At 53.4% G+C, this 13,673-nt stretch overlaps 3 protein-coding genes across 3 annotated transcripts; all 3 read right to left on the reverse strand.

Annotated features, from left to right (window-relative positions):
- Positions 1-1,506: 1,506 nt before the first annotated feature.
- LOC134052715 (C-C motif chemokine 3-like) lies at positions 1,507-2,140 on the reverse strand. The gene is made up of 3 exons (XM_062507343.1): positions 2,068-2,140; positions 1,735-1,843; positions 1,507-1,600 (listed from the first exon to the last, which is right to left on the reverse strand). Exons 1-3 carry the CDS (start codon positions 2,138-2,140, stop codon positions 1,507-1,509), a joined length of 276 nt encoding a protein of 91 aa, XP_062363327.1.
- Positions 2,141-7,594: 5,454 nt separating this feature from the next.
- On the reverse strand, positions 7,595-8,537 carry LOC134052677 (C-C motif chemokine 13-like). Its single transcript, XM_062507246.1, has 3 exons — positions 8,471-8,537; positions 8,018-8,135; positions 7,595-7,694 (listed from the first exon to the last, which is right to left on the reverse strand). The coding sequence occupies exons 1-3, from the start codon at positions 8,535-8,537 to the stop codon at positions 7,595-7,597; spliced, it is 285 nt and encodes a 94-aa protein (XP_062363230.1).
- A 1,088-nt stretch (positions 8,538-9,625) lies between these two features.
- LOC134052396 (C-C motif chemokine 4-like) lies at positions 9,626-10,264 on the reverse strand. The gene is made up of 3 exons (XM_062506813.1): positions 10,192-10,264; positions 9,874-9,988; positions 9,626-9,731 (listed from the first exon to the last, which is right to left on the reverse strand). Exons 1-3 carry the CDS (start codon positions 10,262-10,264, stop codon positions 9,626-9,628), a joined length of 294 nt encoding a protein of 97 aa, XP_062362797.1.
- Between the last annotated feature and the right edge of the window lie 3,409 nt (positions 10,265-13,673).

Consider the following 13,673-nt stretch of genomic DNA (forward strand, 5'->3'; position numbering starts at 1 on the left):
CAGTTTCCAGCCTGTCCTCACACCCTGCACCTCCTTTCAACCTCTGGTGCCTTCACATGGGTCAGTCCCTCCTTTTTCAACCCAAACCTTTTGCATTTAACTCTTTTCACACTGTTTAATGTCAGTCTCATGATAATGTGCCATAGGATTTTCCCAGCCCCAGACATTCCCTGCTCCTGGACTGGAGTGGCCGTTCCTGTTATCCACAGCCCCACCAGCAGGATCCTACTCTGCACCTCTGCCTTGGATCCCTCCTCCATCCCTCAAGGTCATTTGAATCCTTTTGTGTGATGTCCTGGCCTGCTCTAGATTGATGATCCCATCTCATTTTGCCTCATCAGCACATTTCCTCTGCCTTCTCCTGCTTTTTGTGCCAAGGTCGTTAATGCAAATGTCAAGCAGGATATTTTTTGAGGCAGAAACTCAAAGAACTGTGTGGGTAAGCCCCTCTCAGCGTGACACAGCCCCTTTCAGCTGAAGCAATTACCATGCCCCTTTCAGGCAGCTCTTGACCAAATTTACTTTTCATATGCCAGTCACATCTTCCTTGCCATTGCTCTTAATTTACTGTCTGGCCTTAATTCAAGTGTCTTCCTGAAGCCCAGATGAGTGAAATCTACTGCATTTCCTTCACCACAAATATCTCTGAACTTACATAAGGCGGCTATTAGGTGTGGTATTTCAAATATGTCAGGACAGTAAGTTCAAACAAAAATAGTTTCAATTATATCAACGTGCCTGTTAACGAAGAGTTGGGTGGCACAGAAATTTGGGTGTGCTGTCCCCATGTCCTGTGTCCTGGATGGGTGCCCTTTTTGCTGGGTGACAAACTGGCTGGTGGTGTCACCTGTGGTGTGGGACAATGTAGCTGGGGAAGGATTTACAGCTCAATTTTATTATAATTTTTTAAGATATGGATTCAGCATGAGAATAATGTTGGTAGCACACTGATGTTTTAGCTGTGTGCCTAAGTGGTGTTTTCCTTCATCAAGGCCTCAGGGGCTGCTGTGAGGGGGCAGAGCCAGGACAGGTGATTCAAGCTGAGCAAAGGATGTTCCATCCCATAGAACATACCCAAACTCTCCTGTGGCTCCACAGGTACTTCCAGGACATTCCCCAAACAAGACCCACCACTGGCAGCCCCAGGTGAGACACTGGTGTCACCTGTGGGGACAAACTGGGTGGCACCAGAGCTGAACCCAGGCTGGGGAACAGAAAACCCAGGGGTCCCTGTGCTCCCTTCTCCCACCTTGGTGCAAGGAGTCATCAAAACTGACCCTTCATTAACAGACACATGGATACAATTGAAATTATCTTTATTTTAGTGTATTATTCTGACACAGTTTAAATAATTGTTGTTCTTAGAAAAAGAATATTTAGTTTAACTTAAATAAGTTAAATAAAATAATTTTCCCTGTTGAAGAAGGCTGGGGGTCAAATCTTCTCTGTTGTGCCCGAGGCTGGAAGCCATGCAGGGGTGGATCTGTGGCTGTCAGCAGGGAAGGCTCATTTTTCCGGGCTCTGGAAGTGCTTCAGGAGCTCCTGCACCCATGGTGCCCGTGGATCTGCACACACCTGCTTCTCCTTCTTGGTGACCACACTGCGGGGAAAAAAAAACTTGTCTTGAGGTGCTGGGCTGAGGCAGTGGGATCTGAGTCCTACCAGCAGCACCCCGAGTGTCCCAAATGTGAGCCCAGCTCCCCCCTGGCAGTGCTGGCAGTGCTGGGTACTCACATCACGCCCGGGTGGGTGCAGGAGCTGCTGGTGACGAAGACGGAGCTGACACGGCGCTGAGGGACGGGCTGCTTCTGGTAGCTGAAGCAGCAGGTGCTGGGGACACCATCTGTGAGGGCAGGGGACAGACACACAGCCCTGGTGAGATCCCAGCACAGCCTCTGCCCCCTCCAGGGATTTACCATCTCCTGCCACATCCCCTGGAAGAACCCCACCAGCTCCAAACCTTCATCCCCCAGGGTGACACAGACCCCCCAACCCTCCCCACAGCCACCAGCGTCCCCCTGGCAGGGCTGGGGCTCTCTGGGAAGGAATCAGAGATGCTGGACTCACCGAGGTGACCTTCAGATGAGGAGCAGCTGGCCAGGAGGAGCAGAGTGACCAGGGTGGCTGCCAGGACCTTCATGATGCTGTGGGCTGAGGGCTCTGGTAGAGGAGCAGGAGCAGGAGCAGGAGCTGGGGAGGCTGCAGGACTCTCTGTGGCCCTTGGGGCTGTGCTCCCCTTTTATCCCCATCCGAGGGGAGGGTGCAGGATTTCAAAGAAAGAAAGTGAGGGCATCATAGCATGGAAATTATGTCAGGATCACCCAGTTCTGCTGAGCTGGAAAAAAGGCGAGGAAACCGCAGAAGGGGAAGCGCCGGCCACGAGGCTCAGCTTTCCAGAGGCTCTTTGGGTGCCTGGTGGTCCCAAACTGTGTCAGGGCTGTGGAGCAGCTCTGGGGATGGAATAACCCAGCTCAGGTGCCCTGGCAAGGACACCCCCAGCCACTGCTGCTGGCAGAAAACCACTGCCAGGAGATGGATGCCAGCTTCTCCCTGGGTTTGCTGTAAATGCCACTTCTCACCCTGCTGCAGAACGGGGATCCAGAGTGAGGTGCAGAGCCACTGCACACGCTTTCATCTCCACTGATAACACCACCTCCTGCTTGGACAGGGCAAATCATGAGGGAATCAGGTTGTGTTGAGCTGGAAATCACTATGGGTCTCACATTTTTGCTGGTGGTTGGTCAAAAGAATGATTTCCTTACTGGAGAGTAGGACACAGAGTCCCTGCAGGTGCAGTGCAGGTGCAGGTGCAGGGCCTGCACTCTGGTGCTCTGATCCAGGCCAGCAGCCTGCCCTGCCACCCTCCCTGTCCCCTGGCTGAATCTACACCTCTCTAAGGATTTCATTTTTGGCTGCAGCCTGCCCTGCCCCCTTCCCTCACCTCTGGCTGAATTTACACCCAAGAGTTTCAGTTTTGGCTGCAGCCTCTCAATGCTCAGGTTGTTGCAGTAACTGCTTGCCCGCTTCTTCCCAAGAAGGGTCATTCAATCCAATTTAATCTCTCTTGATTTAGCCCCAAAAAGCAGAGACTCCCATGTCAGGACACAGTGTTAAGGGTTGGAGCCAGAGGGAGGAGAGGATCCTGCTGGTGCCCACTGGGATCAGCTCATTGCAGATAAAATCTCCAGGAAACTGGAGAGTGACTGAAAAAGGGCAGCATTTGCAATGCCAGAGGGTAATTCCCAAACACTCCCCACTCTGCTGCACACCCAGACAGAGTGAGCTGCCAAAATGACTCCTTCTTCCAATTTTCTTTTGCTTTTTCCAGCATTTTCCTGGTGCTGCCACAGATGGATTTCAGTTACCATGCAAACCCCAGCTTCCTCTGGCCTTGCTGCTGACCCTGCCTCGGGTATGACTAATTCCTGACTGATTCAAGGGAAAAGTCCAACTGCCCAAAATGCTGAGCCATGGCAGCCCCATCTCCTGTCCAGCAAAGCTTCCCCAGCCACCAGGTCCTGCCTGGTGTGAGCATCTGTGGGCCAGAGGTGGGAATGGGTGCAAATCATCTCCTGGAGTTGGTCAGGAGGAGCTGGGCAGTGCTGATATGTGCTGGAAGAACAGGTCCAGCTGTTCCAGCTCTTTCTCCAACTCCCAATTTTCTGCTCTTTGTGTTTCAGCCTCTCTGTGCGTGGGGCTACAAACAAACAAACAAACAAACAAACAAAGTCCTTTAGATTTAACAAGAGTCAGGGTCTTAATCTGTGATGGTTCAGGAAGGCTTGGAAAGTTCACCTCTGTAAATGCTGCTGCTTGTCACATGTCCCTGGATACACAAAGGAAGAAGGAAGGGACTCAGTTCTCCAGAGCATTGCAGATCTGCGTGAGTTTATTGTCTTTTTCTGCCCTGCTCAAAAGCAGAGGTTTCTCTAGAGCTCAAAGCACCCTCTGGATGCAAAGGAATACCAAGTTCAGGGCCAGCCAGTGGAAGTTTTTTGTGTTCTCCTGATCCTCTCTGTAAATCCCACAGAGATTTCCCCACACCCCTGGAATTCTGGCACCTCTCCTGCCCTCACCAGGGCCAGCTTTGTTTGTGCATGGGGGAGAAGTGGCAGTGGGGACAGACAGGATGAAGGAAACCAGGAATTGCTGTCTGGGTCAACCACAGGAGTGAGATCCTGAGCTATCCAAACCCTGGGCTGGGATGTTTTTTTTTTGGAGAGAGCAGCCCTGAGCCAGGGGTGAACTGAGCTTGGCTTGGTGAGTGCCCAAACAGAGGGAAAAGGGGCAGGATGGACAAGCACTGGGGGACAACAAACACCAGGAGCATGGTGAGGAATATCCCAGAAAACAGCCAGAAAACCCTGGAAACTGAGATCAGGGCATTGAGGGCTCTGCAGTTTCCAGTGGATGACTTGTCATCCGGCAGGAACCACAGAGAATCTCACAATTAATAGATTATTTCTCATGGAAAAGGCAAAAGGATTTCCTCTTTGCTGCAGAGGTGACTGGCCAAACTTTCAGTTCTCCATTCAGCTGAGGGCCGGATGGGACTTCTTACTGGATGCTGATGAAATACTTTCCATTGTGACTGGAATCGAGGATATTACAGTGAATTGCACAAAAGTGCAGCTCAGCATAAGCAGGGAGTTTGTGTTTAATTCTGTTTAAGGAATTAGATACAAGGAACTGATATAAAGGGAGAGTAAAGCAATGACTTGTGGTTTTATTTCTCCTGCCGTGGAAGATCTCTCTGAGCAAGTGACATTTGAATCCAGCTGAGGAACACAAATCTGGTGGGGAGGAAACACAGGGAAAGAGAAACTTCAGGTTTACAAATGTAAATTTGAAAAACCGAAGAAAGAAAAAGCCCTTTAGTTAGAGAGGGGAGTAAATAGCCAAAATGCCACTTTTTTTTTGGCTTGTCTGGTCATGGTGGAGTGCTCAATATCACAAAAATTTTGTGCACCCAGGAGAGAAAAAGGAAAAGAGAACAAATACAAAAGGAAGAGGTACTTGAGACAGGTGCAGCCAACACAAAAAGGCCACAAAGATTCCCATAAATTCCTCTCGATTCAGGCTGTGACCTCCTCACCACCAGGACAAATTCACATGGAGTGGGAGAGCAAACGTGGCACTGGTCTCACATAATCTGATGATTTTGGCACTGCCTTGCATGAGTATCTCAAAGAAAAGGAGGGAATTAAGTCTAAAACCCCCTCACCTCCTGGGGCTGTGCAGAGGGACCATCCCTGACAGAGGGCAGGACGAGGGGAGCAGCCAGGAGCAGCAGGGATTGTGTGGGGCCAGAGCAGAGCCCAAATTTGCTCAGTCCCAGGGTGAGGAACCCCTTAGGGCTCTTACCCCAGAAATAAGGGGTAAGAGGAGAAGCACAGAATATTCTTGGTCTGGAAGGGATCCACAAGGATAATCCTGTCCAGCTGCTGACCCTGAGGCAGAGGGATGCTCTGGGCACCCCTTTCAGGAGAGCGACCCCACGTTTTGCAGCACCAAAGGGATCAAAGCAACCCCTGCCTTCCCCAGGCTGCAGCCCAAGGCAGGAGCCCTCAGCAGGAAGAAATGAAAGCCACTGCCAGCACCTCGACCCTGTGCAAGTGCAGAGGAAGCTGCTGGGGTTATGCAACACCCCTCTGGGAAGTGACACTCATTGATAAAAATGATTCAAAGGGGGCCTGTGGCTTGAGCTTACAAAGAGAGCACAGGGCAGCCTCGTGATCTGTCCCTGACCCTTGTGTGTGTGTGCTTTCCTGGGAATAATTCTGCATTCAAAGCAGAACTCCTACACCAGGCCACCTAACCCAGGACAGGTTTTTTATGGTCCTGCATCAAAGACAGAGCGGCTTTTGCACCAGACTGAGAGAAAGAATTGTAAGGAAAAGAGCAACCTCTCCCAGGCAGGAGGCTGCAGAGCACCTGGATATTTTTTTCCAGAGAATCCCAAAGGGATTAGTGGGGGATGATGTCCAGCAACAGGGGGGTGATTTGGCACTGCCTGTCACCCTCCTGCCACCCAGAGCCACAAGGACACTGAGCTGGTGGCCCTCAGCCCCACCTTTGGCAATCTTTCACCTCCAAGTCGTGCAATGCTTTCATCACCTCTGCGTGAGCGCGGCCTTTGGAGTGGGATTCCCTGGAGGTGTTCAAACATGTGGCACCTGGGAATGTGGTTTGGTGCTGCATTAATGGTTGGGCTTGACCTGAACGATTCTATGATTTAAAGAACAAAGTTCCTGCCCTATCCTTCACACATCCCGATATTCTGCTGGATCCTGGGATTTCCAGCACCAAAGAGCAACTAGAAAAGTCTTGTTAACTCATTTTCTCTGCAAAAAAAAAAAAAAAAAAATGCTTTGGTTGAGAATTGCAGTTACACAGCCCTAGGCAAGAATATTCCTTCCAATTCCAGACCAGTTCCAGGTGATGTCCTGTGGTATTGTGAGAGATTCATTGGCCTGAGGTCATTGATTTGTACAAAAAATGCCCTGAATGGGGGCAGATAAATGGCAACGAATCTGGCAATGTGTATAAAGGTGTCTTTAAGAGTGAGGCATGTCCTAGCTCAGGCGAGTCACAAACTAACAGGGAAGTTAACACTAATGCAGTGTTTTTCTGCAAAAACTGCCCATAGCTTGGACAGGTGCCCTGTTTGGATGACAAACTGGCTGATGGCCCAGGGAGTGGTGGGAAGGCAGTGACACCCAGCTGGTGGTGTTCCAGAGGGACAGAGCCAACCCAACCCCTGAACACCCTCAGATACCCCAAAGGAATCTTTCATTGCCTCACCTCCACCCCCATCCCATGGGCAGCTGCCCAGGACATCCTCAAACCCCACAGCTGGGCAGGGGCTGCTTCACCCTGGGGACAGCTTTGGGTTTACCTGTGCTCCCAGGGGCTCCTGGACTGTTCCTGGTGTCAGGAAAATGAATCCACAAACACCAGAGGTTTATGTCCAAAGAGGAGTCAGAGGATTTCTGTAACTTTATTCTAATGAAGGGAGAGGCCATGGGACGTTCCCCTGGAGTCTCTCCAATACTTGGAGGATGCAGCCTCCTTTTTATCTTCATTTCCCAGTTGCATTTCCCTCTCTCTTTCCTTACTGAATGAGGTACTTGAGAGGCACAGACTTCCCAGGACACTTAAGATTCCCCTCTAATGTATAACCCTCCCTTTTAATTTTTAATTCTTATGGAATTTATGGTTTCCCCCCATTGTTTCTTTCATCTTTCAATAGCAAACCTACAGTTTGTAAAGGCAAATATCTTTTCCTATTTATCAATCAGTGGAATCCTTCCCGTTGTTTCTTTTGTGTCTCAGTGCTAGTCTCTACCAGCAGACCCACAGCTTGTTTGCAAAGACAAATCCATCATTCCTCTCACTGGAAAGGCTGAGCCAGGATGGGCCCTGTTTTCTCCCCAGGATTGACATCTCACTCCAGGTGTCCACAAGAGGATTTATTGAGTCCATGTGCAGGGCAGGGGAGGGGACAGAGCCAGCTCGGTGCATTAAGGAGTGACACAAAAACACACAGAGAGTCCTGAGATATAAATTAATGTAGGTTATGGGGAAGGCAGCTTCACGTGGAGGTGCTGTTTGTCTTCTTCTGCTTCCTCAGGTACTTCTGGAACCATCTCTCCTCTGGGTCCACACAGACATTCCCCTTCAGCAGCTTCACACTTTGGGGGAAAGAATATCCCGAGTCAGCCTGGGAGTGGGGATCCCACCAGGGATTCCTGCAGCTCGTGCACCCCCCTTTCCCTCCAAGTTCTGTCTCGTGGCTGCTGACAGCAGAACTGCGGTGATTTGGGGCTCTTTGGGTTAAGCAGGGAGGGAGGTGAGTGCGAAGAGCCAGGTGAGGACAGCCCCACCCACAGCACCTGGGCAGGGGGACTCGTTTTTGGGCACTCCCCAGAAGCAGAGAAGCTGGTGGGGAAGGAAGGTGAGCGAGGTGAGGATGGGGCTCGGGGAGGAAGGCTGGGTGGGAGCTGGGGTTACTCACAGAACAGCCCTGTGGATGCAGGTGGGATCTGTGTACTTGTAGTCCTGGATCCTGGACTCAGGGATTTTCCGGTATTTGAACATTTCCTTGGAGCAGCACTGGGATTTGGGGCTTCGGACTGAAAGCAGGAGGGAGTTCAGTGCTCTCCCACTCCTGGCACGAGGAGTGTGGGCTCTGCTCCCTCATCCCACAAATGGAACATCTTGCAGCCCCAGGGACGATGTTCTGCCCCAGGGTAGGAGCCCATAGAGCACCCCAGCTGTGACTCTGGGGCTGAACCAACCCTATTTTTACTCATTTTGAACAAATCCGGGACAGCCCCCTGCTCAGGCAGCCGCTGATGCCCCACAGCCCCATCAGGAGCTTCACTCTCCTCCCTTTCCCCAGCCCCAAATCCCACCAGAGGAGGAGCTGGCACAGCTCAGAAGGGGAAATCTCCCTGTTGGTACTTACGGGACATCCCTTGGCTTCCAGTCCAGGCAGCTGCCAGCAGCAGGAGGAGCAGGACTGAGATCTTCATGTCCAACCCGAGGCTCTGCCAGCACCAGCAGCTCTGATTCCACTGAGGCCACCAAGAGCTGCGTGCCCTCCTGCCTGCAGCCCTGTGTGATTTGTAACCACCCCTGCCAGCCTTTCCATGACAGCTCCAGACCCAACCCGTGGAAAGAACAGCTTGGATCCCCCGCGATGGGTGAGTGGTGAAGGGAAATTCCTTCTGGCAGCCCCTTGGGCCACCGTGACACCCTAACTCTAACCTGAGGGCTGCTGGAAAGTGTGGGAGCAGCCAGTGGTGCTGGGGTTGGGAGTCTATTTTGGGCAGGCTTGTGGCCACCAGCAGACAACACAGGATGATGCTCACACTTGCCAGTTCCTGTGCAAAGATCAGCCCTTGCCATTGGCTGTGAAGCCTCTTCTTGCTCTGGGGTGGGTGGCTTGTTGCTGGCAGAGTTTGTCCCCAGGTGTTTCTCCACCACTCGTTGTTGGCTGCTCATCATGGTGGCTCTGTCACTGTCACAGTGCCCATCACATTTCCTGGTGGCATCCTGGGATTTTGGGCTGTCTCAGGTATCCCTGAGATCCCCCTCTGGTAAAATTTGGGCTGTTAATTAGGATGGTGGATGAGGAGCAGGGGAAGCCCCTCCTCCCAGGCTTGTTGTCCCTCTGGTGTTTCCCCAAAGCCCTCATGGGTTTTTTTGGCTCTATTCACCCCTGGATATCCTCACAGAGACCTTGCTGAGGCTCCAGCTCTTCCTGGCTCCTTGCTGATCCCAGCACCTGGGCAGGAAAGCCAGCAGCAGGATCTGCCCAGTCCCAAGAGACTCACACAGACAGATGTTTGCATGTGGGAATCACGTTTAATTCTGTACAGAAAACAGCTGTGGAGCTGCTCCCCCCTCATCCCCCTGCCTGCTGCAGCCTCTCCATGGACCACAGAGGGTCTGGACACTCCATCCTGGTGGGCTCCCTTTGCCTTCAGGGAGGTGGAGAGGGGGAAGATGATGGGGAGGATGTCCCTTGTGAGCTGCTCCATCCAAAAGTGTCCCCTCTGCCTCGGCGTCCCCGCTGTCCCCGGCCACCTCAGGGGTGGAGATGGAGCTAGCCCCCTGGTTAGCTGGGGATGGAGAAGGAGCTGACTTGGAAGCTCTGCTGGTACCTCTTGACCCACGCCCTGCTGGCCTGGGTGCAGATCTCCTTCCCGTTCCTCACCCTGAAGCTGGGGCACAGAGAAGCTGGGGTCAGTGGGGACCCCAACACTGAGTTCCTGTGGGGCTCAGGGGCACAGGGGATGGGGATTGGACCCACCGAAGCAAGGCAAGAGCTGTGGCAGGATCCAGGGGGGGATTTTGGGTACTCACATCACAGCCTGGTGTGGGCACTCGGGGCTGGTGGGGTAACAGGCCACCACGTTGTCCCTCTTGATCCTTCTCGTCTGGAAGTTGAAGCAGCACTTGTCTGGCATGGCTGGAGCTCCTGGGGGACAGCACAAGCCTGGCTTAGCCTGGACACCCCCAGTCTCTCCTCAGCAATCCTGCCATGGCAATGGCAGCTCTTTGGGGGGATCTGCACCCTGTGCATGAAGCAAACCCAACCCCACTGTCCTGTGTTCTGTCCCTGTCCCCCAGCCCTGGGTTCTGTCCCTGTCCCCAAGCCCCTGGGGTCAGGGCAATGCTCACTCTGAGCCAGGCTGTGCCAGCACAGCGTGGAGAGGATGAGGAGGGCACACACCACCCTGGCTGCTGTCCTCATGCTGGGCTGTGGCAGTGGCAGATCCTCCTGTGCTGGGGCCAGGCTGCTCCAGCTGCTTTTATAGGGAAGCTTCCCCCAGGGCCAGGGGGAGGGCCTGGTCCCCTGCCACGTCCCAAAGCACAGAGGGTAAGTGATACTCATCCCCTCACCCCCTCCCCAGCCCTGGGAAAGGAAAAATGTGCTCCCAGGCTGTGCTTCTGGCACTGACGGGCTTGGGATTTTTCCTGAGCTCCAGCCTCCAGCATTTGGGCTGATGGACAGGCTGTTCCCAAAGTTTGGCTCTGTACCCTGATTCCCTGGGCAGGCTGTGTCCAGGTCTCCTGGAAAGAGCCCCAGGGTAGGTGAGAGGGTTTGGGATGTCCTTCAGATGGGTCGAGGGACAGGAACAGCATCCTGCAGGGTGTCCCATGGTCCATGTCCTCTCCTTGCCTTGCAGTTTTTATCCTGGCCCTGGGGACCAGCAGCCAAAAACCCCTTTTCCCCACCCGCCACAAAACACAGCCATAGAAAGAATAAAGCTATAGAGAAAACCCCAAAACACTGACAAACAGCTTCTGCTTGGTTGCATCGGGCACATAAACTCCTCTGTGCAGGTTTTGGGGGTGTCTGGGGCCCGAAGGGCCGGGGGTCTCCACTTCCCTGAGCTCGGTGCCAGAGCTGCAGCTCATGTTCTTGGCCCTGCTGAGCTGGGAAAGGCAGAGGCCAGCGAGGGGCTTCCCTCGTGCATTTTGTCGAGCTGCAGCTGTCAAAAAACCCCCTTCTCCCCCAGCTCCTGCAAATCCCAGAGCGCTCCCCAGCTGCAGGCAGCTGGCGGGTGGTGGGAAGCGGCGTGGAGAGGCAGAGGCTGTGCTGGAGCCACTTCCCACCGTGGGGCTGGGGGTGCTGGGGGCACCGTGGGACACCTGGGACGAAGCCCTGCCTCGGGGTGCTGTTCCTGCATGGGACCTGCCCTGATGGGAACAGAGAGCGCCTCCATTTGCTCTTCTCCAAAGCCATTTCCCAGAAATCAGCCTCAGTTTGTTTGGGATGACAGTGAGGTGCCAGGTGATGCCCCAGGGGTGGTGGGAGTGGATAAAGGGGTTTGTGTTTGTCTGGCAGAGCTGAGCACCTTTTGTCGTCACCCAAATTCCCAATTTATCCCTCCTCTGGGAGCAGAGATGTCTCTGGCTCTGCTCTGGCTCAGCCCCTGGCTCACCTTTGTCTGTCTGGATCCATCTTTTCCATCATCCCTCTTCCTACCCCCACTCACCACGGTGCTGCTGCTGCAGCTGGGGCAAACACGGCCCTCTAAGGGCAGAAAATACTCCCTGGAAAACAAAAGGAAGCAAAACAAAACAGGATTTATCAGTCTGGAAAAACCCTTTTAGAGACTCTGAGGTATAATACTGGGATGCAGCAGGCAAAGAAGGCCAGGAATGACATTCCCAGCTCATCAGCCCAGCGTGGTGGATGCAGAGAAGGGCAGGGGACACGGGCAGAGCCATGGGCAGAGTCTCTGCTCTGGGACGGCCCCACAAGTCCTCTGATCTCACAGATTATCTGGGCTAGAAAACTTCTTTTTCCTCCCTTTTCCCCTGTTTCATGGGGGGTTCCGTGCCTGCGCTCCCAGCTCTGGCTCCAGGCTTGGAATAATGGGACAGATCCCGCTCCTGCACGGGGGAGGTGACAAACCTGGGGACTACCAGAGGCCATCGGGGCCACCCCGGGGCTGAGCTTTCAGTGCTCGCTCCAAAATATTTACAGCCTCTCCAAACCTCCCAAACCTCCCATTGCTTGGTGGGATTGGGATGTCCTGGCGGATGCTGCAGCCCCACACAGACATTGCTGAGAGGAAGAGGAGCATTGCTGGGGAAATCCCGAGTGGGAATGGTGATGTTGAATTTGGATCCGTGCTCTGAGCGAGCCCGGGACAAACAGGGACAAAGAGGGAAAAACAGGGACAAACAGGGAAAAACAGGGACAAACAGGGAGACACTGGGACACACCGGGACAAACAGGGACAAACAGGGAAAAACAGGGACAAACAGGGACAAACAGGGAAAAACAGGGACAAACAGGGACACAGCGGGACAAACAGGGAGACACCACAGGGAGACACCGGGACACACCGGGACAAACAAGGAGACACTGGGACACACCGGGACAAACAGGGACACACCGGGACAAACAGGGATAAACAGAGACAAACAGGGACAGCTTGGGACACATTGGGACATCCTGGGACATCCTGAGACACACCGGGACACACCGGGGCACCCGGGACAGCCCGGGACACCCCGGGACACCCCGGGAATGCCGCTCGCCCCCGGGACAGAGCTGCTTTTCCAGCCGATGCTTTATCGATGCTGTGGCATTTCCCTCTCAGCCGATCAATAAGTCACGCCCGGGAGCGAAGCTGCTCTGCCGGGTCAGTGCTGTTTCTAACAAGGACTTGTTTGATTCCTCCTTCTCCCGTTGTTTGATTTCTTCTTCTCCCTTTTCAAACACGGTCGGGTCAGCTTTTCCACCGCCTTTCCGGGGCCGATGCTGAGGTAACCACTCGATTCACATCCCGTTCTTGCCTTTTCCTTTTTCAAAGTCCTTGTCCAGCCTCAGCCACTCAGGACTTCCCCAGCTGCTGCAGAGATGGTTTCTAGCAGGATGGGTCACCAAAAAAAGGTCCCCCAAAAAGGGTGGCTCATAGCGTCCCCATTTGCCACCCACATCCCTGCAGAGCCCAGCTGGATTCTGCTCCCAAAACACAGTGGAGAAGGCTTTTTTTTTTTTTTTTTTTTCTCCAAGGCATTGCCTGGCACCCAGCTGCCCTGAGACTCCTTCCTCCTATGGAATTGAGGTGGACTGAGTGCTGCATCCTTTTCCAGGGGAGATTTCATGAGGAAAATCACGGCTAAATCCAATTTCTACCATGTCGATCTTGTGGGAGGAATGCTGAGCGTGCCACAGGTGTTGATGGAAGAGGCTGGTCCAGGCTTGGACCAGCCCATGTCGTCCTCACCGACCTAATTCAGGCTTAGGGGAAGGTTGGCAGTGATGTTCCCACCTGGGGGAAGTGGAAACGCCATGAAAAACATGGCACTGTTTGGCTTTGGTGTAAATCTCTGGGGATTTGGGCTCCTCTCTTGATTTCAGAGCTGTGTCCCCACATCCCGCTGGCCCAGAGGGAGAGCAGCCCTAAAAGGAAGCGGTTTGAGCCCTAAGTGGGGAGCTCAGAGAGGAGAAAAGTTCCCATTTGGGATGACAATCCCTGTCACCATGTCCTGAGGGCAGAGGTTTTGTGGCTGTCCCATTGTCCCTGGGGCACAGGGAATGGGTTTTGTGGCTCTCTCTGGGGCACAGGGAATGGGTTTTGTGGCTGTCCCTGGGGCACAGGGAATGGGTTTTGTGGCTGTCCCATTGTCCCTGGGGCACA

The sequence above is a fragment of the Cinclus cinclus genome, chromosome 22, assembly GCF_963662255.1.
Source record: "Cinclus cinclus chromosome 22, bCinCin1.1, whole genome shotgun sequence".
In the NCBI taxonomy this organism is placed as follows: domain Eukaryota; kingdom Metazoa; phylum Chordata; class Aves; order Passeriformes; family Cinclidae; genus Cinclus; species Cinclus cinclus.

Excerpts from the sequence above, each read along its gene's own strand:
- LOC134052677 (XM_062507246.1), bottom strand. The coding sequence starts at position 8,537 with ATGAAGATCTCAGTCCTGCTCCTCCTGCTGCTGGCAGCTGCCTGGACT. Across the intron at positions 8,136-8,470 it reads TGGAAGCCAAGGGATGTCCC|TCCGAAGCCCCAAATCCCAG; the intron begins GTAAGTACCAAC and ends TCCTGCTTTCAG. Across the intron at positions 7,695-8,017 it reads TGCATCCACAGGGCTGTTCT|TGTGAAGCTGCTGAAGGGGA; the intron begins GTGAGTAACCCC and ends TTTCCCCCAAAG.
- LOC134052715 (XM_062507343.1), bottom strand. The coding sequence starts at position 2,140 with ATGAAGGTCCTGGCAGCCACCCTGGTCACTCTGCTCCTCCTGGCCAGC. Across the intron at positions 1,844-2,067 it reads CTCATCTGAAGGTCACCTCG|ATGGTGTCCCCAGCACCTGC; the intron begins GTGAGTCCAGCA and ends CTGCCCTCACAG. Across the intron at positions 1,601-1,734 it reads TGCACCCACCCGGGCGTGAT|TGTGGTCACCAAGAAGGAGA; the intron begins GTGAGTACCCAG and ends TTTTCCCCGCAG.
- LOC134052396 (XM_062506813.1), bottom strand. The coding sequence starts at position 10,264 with ATGAGGACAGCAGCCAGGGTGGTGTGTGCCCTCCTCATCCTCTCCACG. Across the intron at positions 9,989-10,191 it reads CTGGCACAGCCTGGCTCAGA|GAGCTCCAGCCATGCCAGAC; the intron begins GTGAGCATTGCC and ends GCTGTCCCCCAG. Across the intron at positions 9,732-9,873 it reads TGCCCACACCAGGCTGTGAT|CTTCAGGGTGAGGAACGGGA; the intron begins GTGAGTACCCAA and ends TCTGTGCCCCAG.